The 15,514-nt window shown below is 40.1% G+C and overlaps 1 protein-coding gene across 1 annotated transcript in view; it reads left to right on the top strand.

Moving 5' to 3' along the window:
• The window catches only part of ADAMTS12 (ADAM metallopeptidase with thrombospondin type 1 motif 12), a 149,335-nt gene that overhangs the window by 66,356 nt on the left and 67,465 nt on the right, over positions 1-15,514 (top strand). Inside the window, exons 4-6 of the mRNA XM_039709900.1 lie at positions 11,048-11,244; positions 12,946-13,029; positions 14,711-14,835. Coding sequence (XP_039565834.1) covers positions 11,048-11,244; positions 12,946-13,029; positions 14,711-14,835 — 406 coding nt within the window. The remainder of the gene's footprint in view (positions 1-11,047; positions 11,245-12,945; positions 13,030-14,710; positions 14,836-15,514) is intronic.

Here is a 15,514-nt window from a genome sequence, read left to right as displayed (position 1 = left end):
TGTTTGTCCCCTATAAACCTAGCCTTAGTGAATTAATGAGCAGGTACAGTTTGTAGAATGGGATCATTGGAGAAATCCTGAGAATGTCAATAACACATAAAATAGCTAATGTAAGTACCAAATCTCACCCTTGCTTCACTAAAAGCCAAGGACACCTGCTTACCCCATGAGTTTCAGAGAATTTGTAAACCACTGATTACTGTCTTGCTTTCTAGCTTTTAGAACCACTCTCAAGTCCTTTTAGTGCACACTACCTATTAGCTGTGAAAAAATATTTTTGAGAAAACAAATGTGAAAAGGAATGTGTTTATACCAATGAGCTAAACAAAATGTTGAAATGCAGCACTAAAATAAAATCTGGCAATTTGTGAAGGGACCCTAATGGACCTTCTGTTCAGCTACTTGGATGATTGAAATAGTTTTGTTTAAAAGTTATGGGGAGTACTGCAAATGCTTTATATTTGGTTTTAGAGTACACTTCTTCCATCTCCTTATCTCTCTGTGTGTTTTGCTAAGAAATTGTATGATATATTTTCTTTGATGTACCATAGGTGCTTCTACAGCTGACACAGAGAATACTTGCTGGTTAGTTCTGAAAAAAATCAGGGATCTGTCTTCCTACTTAATAAACTTTAGATAAGATGATGGAAAAAGGGGGAAGCTTAATCTAGATTATTTTTTTAACATTCTCCTGCCTTTTTGTGTTTTAAGTCAGAATTTCAAGGCAGCTAACTGACAATTTTTAACCTATTGATTGTAAGCTCAGGAAATTCTCGTTGCCATTGCTCAGTGAAATAACCACATGTATATTTTACTGGATACTGTTTTAATTTATGTAAGAAAATGCATCCTCATACATACACAAATTAATAGCAACTGAGGTCAGATTATTTCTTAATCAGTCAAATCTGCAAGTACAAAGACAAACTCCTATCTGGAACCATTTTTTAAAGAAAAAATTAATTTTATCTGCTTTATGCTTAGACTTAAGTCATATACTTCTGTCTAGGGCTTCATAACTGGACTACCATGTTACAGCTGGAGAACTCTCTCAAATCCATGTGTTTTAATCTGAATTCTTGACTTATTTTTACATCTGAGGGAGTTACAGTAGGTAAATATGTCTTGTTGAAATCTGCCCAATGTTTTTGTGGTGGCAGTTACAAAAAGCAGTGGGGTAATAGTGGGGATAGACACCCCAATTCCTTTGGTTGTGTGTGTTCAGTAACCTCTCTGTTAACAGCTGTAAAGAGATTGTTTGAAATATGTCACAGTCAAAGCAGTACTTTTTGAAGGCTAAACTAGAAACTTTTATTTCATATAAATGTGAGTGTATTTGAATAACTGAATGATAAAATACCCAGAAAATACTAAACCAATGTCAGAATGTGTAGCAGAAACCTCATATGGTAAACATATAAAATAGCTGCAAAATCAGTCAGTCTATATGGTGAAAATAAAGAGATCATCTTTAATAACTTTGCCTGAGGAATTTTATTTAAAAGATGCCTGTGGTATTCTCCACAATATGTATTTTGGTTCGGAAACCTCATATGGTAAACATAGCTGCAAAATCAGTCAGTCTATATGGTGAAAATAAAGAGATCATCTTTAATAACTTTGCCTGAGGAATTTTATTTAAAGACGCCTGTGGTATTCTCTACAATATGTATTTTGGTTCACCATGTAACTTTTTATATGTAAGGTAAGTGCTGAGCTGGTATTTGTTCTCATTGTGGAACACTGTGGATATTCATGTTCACCACTGTTCCCACACAATGAGATCATGTTTGTGCTAATCACTGAAGTACTCCAGTGTTCTTTGCCATGGCAGCCAAGTAGCATACAGGACTCTTTGTGCGTACATTAAATTTTCTCAGTCTCTTGCTCAGGGTGGCTGGATCCTGACTGCTGAGAGGAATGGCTGGGCTGTGCCTCTGCCATGAACATTCACACTGTCATAGCAGGTCTGACAGGCACAACGATCTGCTCGCTGGTTTTGACTCTTGGAGCTGTTTGGAGATTCCTGGGGGATGAGCTGAACAGCACTTTCCAAGCTGTCTTTGGCCCAGAATGAGTCTGATGAGCACAGTGGAGGCATCAGAGCTGAGAGTGCTGACATCTGAAAGAGAGTTGGCCTGAAAATGGTGTGAGGGGTTCAGATGCCTGGACTCCTGGGGGTCACAGCTGAGCTGGAGCCTTGCCGAGTATTCAATGAGGGGAGTTGTTTGGTGTTTTGGGAAAGGAAGAGGTGCAGTTAGGGAAGGAGGTGCCAAAGAATGGTGTAAGATCAGGACAACGAACAGTTTACTAGTGGGATGATGTAAAATAGCTTTAGTTCATCAGCCTTGCCTTTTCACACATAGTTTCTAACCAAAGTGCTGAGATTCAGCTTTTGTGAGGGTGAAGCTATGAGCTGGAGCAGTGTCTCAGAGTGCAGAGAGGCTGCATCCTCTTCTGGGACCACTCAGCAGCCTGGGTAATCACAGGAGTGGTAGCATCTCCCAGCTGTGCTGTGCTGCCTGTGTGTGTTTGCCTCTGACTTCCTTCCTATTGCTCCTGAAGAGGAGGCAGGAACGGCTGGTCCCAGCTGGCTCTGTACTCATCATTTGCAAGCACAGAGAGATGCAAGTGGCTGATTCTGCTTTATTAACTTGAAGGGAATTGCTGAGCCAGTGAGGAGTTCCTGTGGTGCACAGGTTGGGTCTTGGGGACCTAGAGGAGGCCCTTAAACCCACTTAAATTTGGGATTCTGCATGGGGTAGCGTAAGTAGGCAAAACAGTGCTGGGCATATGTCAAGATCTGCTTTGTGAGAGATGCTTCTGTCTGAATAAAAGCGCAAACAAGACTATGTGCTGAAGTTGACAATATGGATCTTACTTAACAATGAATATGAGGTAGAGAAATAGAGAGAAGTAGAATGGGGAGGACAAAGGAGGGTGAGATCAAGCAGAAGATAGTCACCACCTATGGATCAAGCACCATCCTGTTGGCCCTTCTTCACTTGGCATCCTGGAATACCACTTTCATACAGCCCAAGTTCCAGGGAGCCACGGGATGGTCACAGATGGTGTTCTCACAACTTGGGGTGATACATGGATGAGCAGGTGTTTCCTTCTCCACTGTTTGCCACAGGAGGAATTTTTTGTCTGGATGTGTCAACCACAATGTGCTAGCCAGATCCTGCCGCCAGGCCTGGAATAGCACCTTCCTGTTGCAAATTCCTCCCTTCTGCACTTAGCTCAAGTTCTCACTGTGGTGATTTATCTTATGGCAAGTTCCATCTGTGGCCTTGACAGTGTTTGAAACAGGCACCTGTACTCCTTAAGCCCTTTAAACATACTGGTTTTGGCACGATGAAGATATTACAGGGAACATTTTGCGAAGGGTGTCTGTGTGGAGGAAGACCTTCCTCAGTTGTTGCAAGGCTGAAAAAGCCAATATGGGCCCCTTGGGAGTATGGACCAGCAGTCTGTCCTCTCCAAGAAGGGGCAGTGACATACTGAGGTCTTTGCAGAGGGCTGTTTTTAGATTCTGTGAGCTAAACAAGAAAGCACGTGTGAGCAGAAGCCTCTTGTTTTTCTGCATGGGGAAGCCCAAGTGCTCCCCTTCAGTTCTACACCAGTTTATCCCTGCTAAAATCTCAGGAAACCCTGGCTGAGGATGGACCAATGTGGAAGAAAGCACATTACAGTCCAGAGCAGAGAATTATGCTGTCACACGAGTCCTTGCTACTTTTCAGCTTCTAGTTCTGTAGGGAACAGAACAAAATACCTCTTCATATTAGGATTTGATAGGTATCAGTACTGTAGGGGCTTTGGTGTTTGATAAAAGCAGAGCTGCCGGTTTCTGAAGTAAAAGGAAATGCATGAGGTTACTTAGAATCCATGAATCAAATGTGATTATTCTCAGTTACTCTTTCATGAGGAGATGACTGCTAATATTTATTGGGCTTAGATTCAGTTGGTCTTGTGAACTTCCCTATGTGGGCATGAATTCTATAAGAGGCTGAAGTTGCTTTTGTGCAAGAGGAATGACTCTCCCCAGTTCCTGTGGCACAGCACCCAGCCTGCAGCTGCACTCACAGACTTACAAGCCAGTAGGTGGAGGCCCCTTTGAGCTGCCTGTGTCCTTTTAGAGGCCAGATTGCAATCTTCACAGCTTGCAAATCACATTCTCTGTTGTCTGACCCACTTGTAAAGAGCAAACCTTCCATGTAAAGCATTCACGGTGCCCAAATCCTTGGAATTACAATCTTTAGTAGTCCTTTCTTGTCCTTTGCTTCTTCCAGCATAATTGTTGGGGTTTTTTTCTGGCACCTTTCCTTGCCTTGGTCCTCTGTCCACCATTCCTATGGTCTTGCCAGCTCTTGGAGCTTGGTGTTAGGGCAGCCTGCAATGAGTGCCTTTGTGAAAATTGCTTAAGTGACTTTAAAGCACTAATGGGCACTCCAGAGACCTGTGCTGGCAATTTCTGAATCCTGCTGGTTCATAACTCTCTTCCTGTTCACAAAGCCCCATAAAACATGTACCCTTTGAATGTTTCAGCACTTTCTTTCACCACTGGGTTCCATAGTGCCAGCACAAACTTACATGCAGCACACAAACTAAGGGAATAGAGTCATAGAATCGTTTAGGTTGGAGGAGACCTCTAAGATCATTGAGTCCAGCTGTTATCCCAACACTGCCAAGTCCACCAGTAAATCATGTCCCTAAGTGCCATATCTACATGTTTTTAAATACCTCTGGGAATTCTGACTCCACCGCTGCCCTGGGCATCTTCCAGTGCTTGGCATGCCTTTTGGAGAACTTCTCCCTAGTACACAACCTGAACTTCTGCTGGCTCAACTTGAGGCCCTTTCCTCTCCTTCTGTCCCTAGTACCTGGGAGAAGAAACCACCTCCCAGCTGGCTACATACTCCTGTCAGGGAGCTGTAAAGAGTGATGAGGTCTCCCCTGAACTTTATTTTCTCCAGGATAAGCACCCTCAGCTCCCTCAGCTTCTCCTTATCAGATTTGTGCTCCAGACCCTTCCCCAGCTCCATTGCTTGTCTCTGGACATTCTCCAGCATGTCCGTGTCTTTGTTGTAATGAATAAGACATTGTAGCCTTTTACCTTTGTTCTTGGTCCTGGCTGCAGCTGGTTGGTGACCTCTGATTGCCACCATGTAACCAGTTTGGGTTTCTTTCATCATCATGTGAATGACATTTATGGAACATAAATTTTTGGAACAAAAATATGGAACAGAAATTCTTGGAGTCTGATTCAAGAGCTTCTGGATACTATTTGGAAAACCAAACTGAAAATCAGATCGACACTGACAATGCAGACAACTACTTTAAGATGTCAGTCTAAGGTTTTTTGCATAAATTTTGTGTGAATGAATTTGTGAATGAATTTGTGTGAATGAATGTGTGAATGATTAAGATGTCAGTCTAAGGTTTTTTGCATAAATTTTGTGTGAATGAATTTTTAGAGAGACATAAAAAGAGAAAGATTATTAATAAAGCCCATATGTTTTAATTCTTATTTTCATCATAGTGATACCCCAGAACTGCATTTCTCTATTATTTTTAGGTAAGCAGTTCTTAAGTGATTTGGTAAGATACATTATTACATAAACATAATTCACTGGCAATTTGTAGTCTGCAAATTTGTTTCACAGTGAGTGTATTTTGTTTTAGATGATACTTCTTTTTCTTTAAATTTTAATAGAGTTGTGCTTCAAGTTAAATTGTATTCAGATGCCATTTTATCAAGAGCTAGATTAACTCATAGAAATGTCACCTTATTCTTCTAATCCATTTCATTAATGTTTTCACCAAAATAAGAGGCACCAGACACTAAAGTTGCCAAATGAATGAACACTGAAAGTTCAAATTACATGGTGTAATGTACTCCTAGGAAAACATCTGACACAGCTATAAATTTTTATTGTCCCTTATTGTCTTGGGTTTAATTCCTGGGTAAAAAAATAAGAACATTCAGGCAGAAGGACAGTCATTGAGACAAAATATCGGCAACTTCAGGCATATGTCTCCCACGACATTGTTCTCTGTGTACCTCCTGATGCCCAGTGCATCTATCATTCCATCTTTACAGCCTGGATGGTAATGAGCAGCAGACACTCAGCTGCAGTATCTGACTAAGTGTATCAGTCAAGACAGGTCCAATTTTAGCTTCATTCTACTTCAGAGTGGTGTGACTGCACTGTTTGATATGCCATGTTTTTGACAGCAGGAATGTCAAAGTTAAACAAACCTTGCTGAGTTGTAAACTTTCTTTCTCTGTGCTTGTTTTTGTTGGGACTTGGGGTTTGTCAGCATGGGCTTGTGCGTGATTAAGTAGTTGTAATAGTTTCCTGTGTGAACACTTCTTCAGATTCAGAAAGCATTTGTGTGACTTAGCTTGTCCTGTTTTAGAAATGCTTATGAAAACACCTGGTTTGATTATCTGTTCAGTTTTAAATTCACACGCTCGCTTCCTTTTTTACAACAGTTTTCCCATTATAGCATGTAACTCCTTACTCTCACATTGTCATCTAGAATTAGTTTTGTCTCTTTATAAGCAGATCCTGTGTGTAGAAAACTACCTTGTTTATTTCAGGAAGGGAACAGGGGAAGAGGATTGCTTGCTGCGTTTGATTTGTAAGCAGTTAGTAAGTTCTTGCAGTAGATCAGCTATGAAAGTTGCTCACTTTCTTATGAGTGAGAGAATATCGCTTGTACAGTGACTGTGTTTCAAAACAGTTTATTGACCTCTTGAAAAAACCACCCCTAAACAGTATAATTTTGTTAAAACTTAAACTAAAGGCATGTCTTACAAGAAAGTGAAGGGTTTTGGAGGAGTCATAATGTAGCAAGTTATGAACAGTGTGGAATTTTTTCATCTAGCATCATTCACACCTCCTGGGGTTGTAGTATTTTGACTGTGAGCAGTATGGAGTGGCAAAAATGACAGAGCTCTTGCGCAAAGAGAAGGGAGCTAAGACCAGAAAGTGAAGACACAAATCAATGCTGCTATATTTTGTGTGACAGTCTTCAGTTGTTCTCCTCTACAACTCAGTCATTCTCTTCTGGGAACTTCCAGACATTTTGACCTTGCCTTTGCAAAGCCCTGTGTACCTCCAAAGAGTTGAAGGCTGGCTCTGTGTAGTTAGCACCTGGAGGTCCCCTTGTGTTGCACTGTATGGTGCACTCTTCCTTGAGCAACCAGAAGGAAACAAAAGTGGGAAAAAGCCTGTTCTGTGGAAATCTCAGATAATGCCTTTAAGTGAGGTGAGTCATGTTTGCTCTTTTAGGGGGTTTGGAGGGTGGAAGGCAAGCAGAAATTAACTGCTTAACAATCAAGCTCATTTTGAATAGTGTTCTAAGTGAAGAAGAACTCATGTGGGGTTTTTAAAGCGAGATCATCTATAGTTAAAGATTAGAAAGCTCTTTCTTACAAAGGACTGGCAAAGAATGTTGTCACCTGATGAAAAATTAAATTGATTTGTTAGAGGGTAGAGCTTTTTTTCATATACACAAACCATGTAGCTTTAAACTGTCCTGAAGAAGTTTGTGCAATACTGATTTTTTTTCCTTATATGCTTCAATTTTACAGATAACTTAAAATTTTTCCTAGTAGCTGAAAGTTAAGGGCCTTTTATGTTGTTGTTAGTCAAGTAGGATTTGTAGGACAGTTTCAAGGGACGTTTTTATTTTCACTAAAAACAATTTGGAATTTGATGTTAAAACCCAACCATTTTGCTGAAGTTTATCAGCCATTTCTATCTAGAAGCTGATGAAAAGTTGTCATCTACACCATTTCTTCTGATTATGCAGTCAGATGTCTGGATATCACATACCCATGTTGGGACGTGGTATGTTACTTGTTGGGCTGAATCAGTTTTTCTAATGAAAGTTTCACATCTACAAAATTATCTCCCACAATAGCTAGAAACTTCAGAGTGTTCCTGCTTGAATTTAATTCAGTTTGTTATCAGAGTCTCTTACCAGCCTTGTTTTTGTTTAGTCTTAGACTGTCCTGGCTACTCTCTCAGCACTACATTCCTTTTCTATTCCTAAGGACTCCAGCACTATTCCTATCTGTGTTATACCCCTTCTTCAGAAATCCAGGGAAACTCTCAGGGTAGGAGTACCCCCTTTCTCTCTTCTGTTTTGTAGTCTCAGGCCATTCCTCACTTCTTGGATAGTCCTGAACTGCTGGGCTTCCAGTCAAGACTTCCATATCTGGACAACAGGGTGCCTGTGATTTCTCAGTAAATCTGGAAATACTTATAACATTTTACTCATTGAAGGTAAAAGTAAGGAAAGGTTATTTAACTTCACAGTTGGATGGTTAAAAGCGACAGTCAAAATTTGGAGAGACATAAAGGCAGAAGTAGAACTGTACTTTGTAGCTGCCTGTATTTTGGTGTGGCTCCAAGAGATTATCCTCTGTGCCTTGTCTAACTAAAAAAGCTGTCAGGAGACTTCACACTGTGGGGATCCAGTCCTTAGATGTCACCTACCCAAGTGACGTACCCTGCACAGGAGGTTATCCATCACTGAGGTGAATTCTTTCTTCAGAATCCTCTGGCTATCTGGCATTTATTTTCACCTCTTCTCAGATTTTCATACAATACAAAGCCTCATACTTAACCAGGACTCCAAACTTTTCTCTGAGGGTTCACCACTGCAGTCTCTATGACTTTATACATTTCTACCCCCATTCAGCTATCAGCTGCCCAGACAATTAGCCATACTTTTGGCTAGCTGTAAACAGAAAAACTGACAGCTGGCCTAAGGTTTTATTTGATCATAAACAAAGCACTTAACCAACAGTCTGAACAGAGTATTTTGTTCGGATAGCTGTGGGGAAGGTTTTTCTCAGCACAAAACCCTTAAAAATGTAGATAATGAGAGCTGTGCTTCATAGAAATAAGAATGCTGAAAACGGTGCAAATGTGCAAGGGAGGTTAATGAATACCAGCTCATAAATAGCCTCTCACTGAGGCCTCATACGATTGCTGTAACTGAACAAAGATTGAGGCAGACAAAGATTGGAGTGATGCTGCAGTGTGGGTTAGTGGGGTTAGGGTGCAGATTATAGCAGTGATAGTTCATTGCTGTGGTGTACAGGACACTTGTGCACGGTGGCTCAGTTCTAAATGTGGTCAATGTTATTTTGTTTATTAATGTGGCATACTTCAATTGCACACATTATGTGTTACCAGGATTGATGCATCTTTCAGCCTTACGTCAGAGATTTCTGAAAACGTGAATATATAAACCAAGGTACTTACCATCTTTTACACCAAGAGGTACACACATCCGGTGGTGCCTCATTTTGTTAGCTACATGAGATGCCATGATTGTTCTGTCTGTGCTTGGGTTTAAAGGGCAAACAGCTCATTCATGACAAAGGTGTAGCTGGTGTGAAGCTGCCAGGTCATCCATTCTTCAGGGGCAGAGTGTCTGGGTAACTGCTTCTCAGCACTGGGAGCTGGACATGGAGGTGGTGTTGGACAACTCTCTCCTGCCCCACAGTCATGGAGGTGATTCTGGAAAGGCTGGAAGCACTTGGAGCTGCCTTTCTGGCCTGTGGATGTGCCCTATCTGGAATGAGGACTTCTTTTATGAGAGAGATGACAAGGGACTGCTGCAATACATGTAACAAGTGCTCCTGATCCTTTGTAGGACTCAGGAAATCACACCACTGTAGAAACATTTCTCAGGGTCGTGGGTTGGAAAAAATGCCAGCAGTTGCTGTAAAACGGGTATTTCATTTGCTTTTTAGGCCCTGCATTATTTAAGTTTCTGGGATGTCCCTAGTAACATGGACAGCTGGCATTCAAAGTTAGAGTGAGTGGAGAGGCATTAGCTCCCCTGAACACAGTGCAAGGTTGCTAGCCACCCTACAGAGCAGAGACTTCTTTGTGAAGAGCATTAGATGCACAAATCCCAAAATTACAGTGGAAGCAGTAAGTGTCTGTGCTGTCATCAGGCAGGATGGCAGTAGGTGAGGATCCCATGGTTGCCCTGCTGGTATTTAGCTGACACCTGCTGGTCAAGAGTCCCCACTTCTCAAGGACATTCTCCATGCACAGAACAAGGCATTCTTGGATGTGCCAAGAATGTATTGGACTTAATGTGCCATCCTGATGGGAAAATGAGCTGCCTGTGAAGAAACCATATGCCTTATCTTAAACTATCAACTTGTGTCGTTGGAGAGGTTAGAGCCAAACAACAGGAGAGAAACTCCTTGAAACTGTAAAACGGGTATTTCATTTGCTTTTTAGGCCCTGCATTATTTAAGTTTCTGGGATGTCCCTAGTAACATGGACAGCTGGCATTCAAAGTTAGAGTGAGTGGAGAGGCATTAGCTCCCCTGAACACAGTGCAAGGTTGCTAGCCACCCTACAGAGCAGAGACTTCTTTGTGAAGAGCATTAGATGCACAAATCCCAAAATTACAGTGGAAGCAGTAAGTGTCTGTGCTGTCATCAGGCAGGATGGCAGTAGGTGAGGATCCCATGGTTGCCCTGCTGGTATTTAGCTGACACCTGCTGGTCAAGAGTCCCCACTTCTCAAGGACATTCTCCATGCACAGAACAAGGCATTCTTGGATGTGCCAAGAATGTATTGGACTTAATGTGCCATCCTGATGGGAAAATGAGCTGCCTGTGAAGAAACCATATGCCTTATCTTAAACTATCAACTTGCATCATTGGAGAGGTTAGAGCCAAACAACAGGAGAGAAACTCCTTGAAAAGGGCATCCCCAATTCAATTTTTTTTTAACTTGGCTCTGTCTCACAATGCTAATCTCTTGTGTTTTGAGTGGAGTGACTTTGTGGTGTGTGTTTAATCCATCTCAGAAAATTCAGAACTTCACTGGACAGCACCCTTAGCAGTCTGGTGTCACTTTGGAGTTGCCTCTGCAGTGGGTCAGGAGGGTGGCAGCCAGAAGAGTCACTTCCAGCTAACATCATCCTGTAAGTGTTACAGCCACACAGTTCAAGCTTGAAAATATTTTCAAGTCAGCATTGCTTTTTACTCTTCCAGATACCCACAGCTTTTTCAAGCAGCAGCAGCATCGGAGGGAGAGATGGGAACAAAACCACGCAGCTGCCAGGAGGGTTTCCCGGCGCTCTGTCAGCAAGGAGCGATGGGTGGAGACACTTGTGGTGGCAGACAGTAAAATGGTTGAATATCATGGAAGTGACCATGTGGAGTCATACATCCTCACTATAATGAATATGGTATGTACAATGTCTCTATCTCTAAAGGCTAGCACTAGCTGTCTATCCACTGAAATGATCTGTCTGCCTTAGAACCTGTTGCTCAGTGGTGATTCCAGATTTTTGGCTATGGCAGAGAGAAATTCTACAGGTTTTAAGTATGTAAATTCTTTCACATATTTGTGGATGAGAAACGAGACAGGATGACAGGAGCCTGCTGGAAATTGTAATAACTTTGCAAACCATTTTAGCTTTTTTTTAATAAGCTTGTTAGTGTTTTGGTCACAAATCCAAACAGCAATATGTGAACTTCTGTGTGGCAAGTTAACTGTCCCAGCTGATGCCAATAAAACTGTTTTTCCAGATAAGTATTCTTCTTGGAGTACAAAGTTTGCATTGGAATAAGGAAAAGTTAAACTTCAAATGCTTTCCTATGTGGCAAGTTTCAAAATAGAAGTTGTTCTGGGAAAAGTCATAGCATCTGCCTTCTGTTATTAATACCTGTTATCAATATTATGTGTACCATAGTAGATATTGACCTTGAGAGTATGTTGAGGACATGTTCTGTCTGGTTATCATGGAAATGTGCAATATATGTGGAGGTAATCAGAGTGTAATTCTAGCCATCGTGACTGATCTGTCCTGTGAGTTTATACAGTATGTTCCCAGCTGTGCCCCAAGCAGTGCCCTAACTTGCGGCTGAGGCAATGAGTGTGAATAAACAGGTACAAAGGTTGTTTCAGCATGTGAGGTTTTGTCCACACAGGGAAAAATGCTTGGAATAAAACCCAGTCATTATCAGGTTCAGGAACAAACAAGACTCGACATTTTCTCTGCAGTCTGACCTTAGATATTAGGGTTATTTAAAGTGTTTCAATTTTCAGTAGAGTACCTTGAAAAAAATCCATACCCAAATCAGACCTCTGTAAACACAATTTCTACTTCATTTTGGTATTTCTCCTTTAGTGGTCTTCTCCATAACAGTTTTGACCCAAAGGCAATCCATTTTGTTCATTCGTATTTCCTATGATAGATGGCATAGGTCACACATATAGATATGTATAGATAGGTCGTGATTATCTTCTGTTCTGATTCCTTTTCCTCCTGCATAATTCAACATTGTGATGATGTTTATAGCAATTTGGGTCACATTTTTGCAGAGTTCAGTTCTTGTTCTTTTTTATGTGTCTTTTTTGAATGGAGTTGTTATCTTTGCTTTCGTACTTATCATCCTCTCCTGTACACCGAAAACACAAGAGTAGCTATTATTCAACTAATTTCTCTTTGCCTAGTACTGACTAAATTTGCTTTTTTTGTGACAGAATCTTGTTTGTTTAAAGCAGGACAATTTGATATGCTGGTTTATTTGCACCCTGAGTGGACCTTTCCATCAGTGTTGTATGACTGTAGATGTTGTGTTCTTTTCTGCTAGTATTTTTTATGAACTCAGAAATTTTTGAATAATTTCAATCTTGTTTGGGCTTTTGCTCTCTAGCTTAATAACTTTTGCCAAAGGCTGTATCATCATTCATTAGGCAGAATTAGCCTTTGCAGTAGGTATAATATTTATTTGATTTCAGTAAACTTTCAATGATTTGAGAATTTAAAAAGCAAAGTAATCCCCAGATCAACAGTATGCTAGAAGTAAACATATTTTCTCTATGAAATTGTGTTCTGCTGTAGAGGAATTAGTTAATCTCATATCTCCTGGCTCTGGCACAGGTCACAGGGCTGTTCCACGATCCAAGCATTGGCAATGCAATTCACATTGTGCTGGTCCGGCTCATCCTCTTTGAGGAGGTGGAGGTAAGGTTTTTATTTACCTCAAAATATCACTTACAAAACATCTGGGTTCAATGCATTGAGCTGTAATTATATTTGCTTAAAATAATGTTTTAAATTTACTCTGTTACAACCTACAACATTTTAGGAGAAATGCTGCCCTGGATAGCAAAGTATTTTAGCTGATGACTTCAGGTATTTCTGCATAAAATTGCCTAGGAAAATGTAATTTAAACAGGCAGATTAAAAATGAGGAAATGGAATATCCCCAGTGTAAGAAGAACATGGGATGCTAAAGAAGACTAGATAAGAAACAGAAACAACACATCAACATTCAGGAACTAATTACCTGGCATTGCCTGAAATGTATTATGTAGTGCTATGGTATTTGCAGATCTCTGAAGAGATAAGTCTCATATTGTGCAGTTCAAACACATTTTTTTCTTTTAAAATCTCTTTTGAAACAAAGTAAAATGAGGACAAAGTAGATGTTAATTGCTTTAACTAGCTCCATATTGATAGTTTCCAATGTCTCTGTCTCACAAATATGTTACTATGTGCTTAAATTCATGCTGATTGCCATGATTTTATGGTTATTTTTAAGTCATGTGCACTATATAGCTAGCTCTGACCATAGGTACACCTTAAAGGGATTTTTCTCAGTGGCTTAGAATTTATAACCACAAGCCAGATGGTCCCAGTGTTATTGAAGGCAGTAAACCAAACCTCATGGCTATGTCTTCAGAAATATTTATTGAGATAGAGTCTTTTCTTATAGCTCTCAGCATAAATGGGACAAAAACTTGAGGTTGCACCTAAGCAGGACATTCAGGACCTGAGATCCATAATGACCTCCAATTAACTATATTTGCTGAACTTCTGTTGCTGTTTGGATGAAAAATTTGGATTCCTGTTGAGTAATGGCAATGTTGGAAGTAGCAGTGTTAAATACCTTCCAAAATTTGTTTTTAGGTTCCTCAGAAATTACTGTCTGGTAACAGTTGATCCCATACTTTGACGCTTGTTAAAAACAAAGCAAACTGAAGCAAGATAAAGTGAAATGTCCTAGACCAGAAATTAGAAATTTTTTGGATGAATTCATTTTGCATACATTTTATTTAAGGTTTTCAGTAATTTTCAGTAATATGTAAAATGTATAATAATAAGTTGAGGAAGAAACATTTATGACTGCATTGTTTCTCTTTGGAATTGAAAAATATTGTGAAATGAATACTCTGTTAGAAGCATAATTGTTGTCTGAATATGACAGTGTTCACATAACATTAAGTGACAAATTTGATCACAAAGTTTCACAATAAATAATCTTCACCTTCTCTTCAGAGGAAAATTTGATTTCAAGAGAATATAAAATGTTTGAAAGTTTCAGTTCAGTGTTGGATCTTACGAAGCTCATTTATCAAAATGTATGTAGAGTTTTGCCTTCTGTAATTTTTCCTTTAGCTGCACCAATTACAGAAATATCAGCATTTTAACTTAATATTCAGTGTTAGATAACTATGTGTCATTGCTCCTAATGATGGCTCTAACTTTAGACAAAAGCATAATCGATTACATTTGGATTACCCATCTTCACAGCTGACTTCATTGAAGTGTTACTGCAATGCAGTGTGGTCTTCGTAGTAATATATTCCTTCTTTACAGTAATATATTCCTTCTTTACAGTAATATATTCCTTTCCCATTAGCAAGGCTTGAAGATAGTGCACCATGCTGATAAGACATTAGCCAGCTTCTGCAAGTGGCAGAAGAGTGTCAATCCCAAGAGTGATGTCAATCCCACACACCATGATGTGGCTGTCCTTCTCACCAGGTATGACAGCAGTGACTGACTGGTCTTCAGTTGCATTTCTTTGGTGATGATATTTCCTTTATAGGCTCAGGCCATCACTTAGTTCATCCTGCACAGAGCTCAGAAATGTGGTCCAAATATTGATGATGCTACATGTGCATATGGGTTAGAGGTGCATCTTAGTCACAAAATAGAGATGCGTGGGTCCCTAGAGGTGACCAATTTCCACCGCTCAGGTCATTTTCCCCACTTGATCCTATCTCATTTTGTGCTCAGTGAATGCTCTATTCTCCTTTGAGACAATATACCAAAACAAGGTAGCATGTAGATGAGCAATTCCTGAAGAAATGTGCAGGTGCAGCTCAGAAAGGACAAGTATTATGCAAACAGGATGCCATTCATTTTTAAAAAGCAAGCATATGGTTTTTAAATATCTCTATATTTAAGGAGACACAAAACAATTTTTAATGTCCAAGCAAGGGAGTAATAGAAAACTTGAAAGTGAGGTTGTCTGAGGTTATGGAGGGAGTTTATGTCATAGCATGAAATGGGACTTCTGCAGGTCTGTAAAAATTGATTTAGTCTGTACACAGGTGGCAGAAAAGATTGAGTCTGTGGTCTAAAAAAAACCAACCCTTGGCTAAAGTCTGTCAGGCAAAAAACCCAACCTAAAACACCCCTCAAGTGGCTCAGTAAAAAA

This window comes from Passer montanus, unplaced genomic scaffold, assembly GCF_014805655.1.
Source record: "Passer montanus isolate IOZ18808 unplaced genomic scaffold, ASM1480565v1 scaffold22, whole genome shotgun sequence".
Lineage (NCBI taxonomy): Eukaryota > Metazoa > Chordata > Aves > Passeriformes > Passeridae > Passer > Passer montanus.
This window is presented reverse-complemented; position numbering and strand designations above follow the sequence as displayed.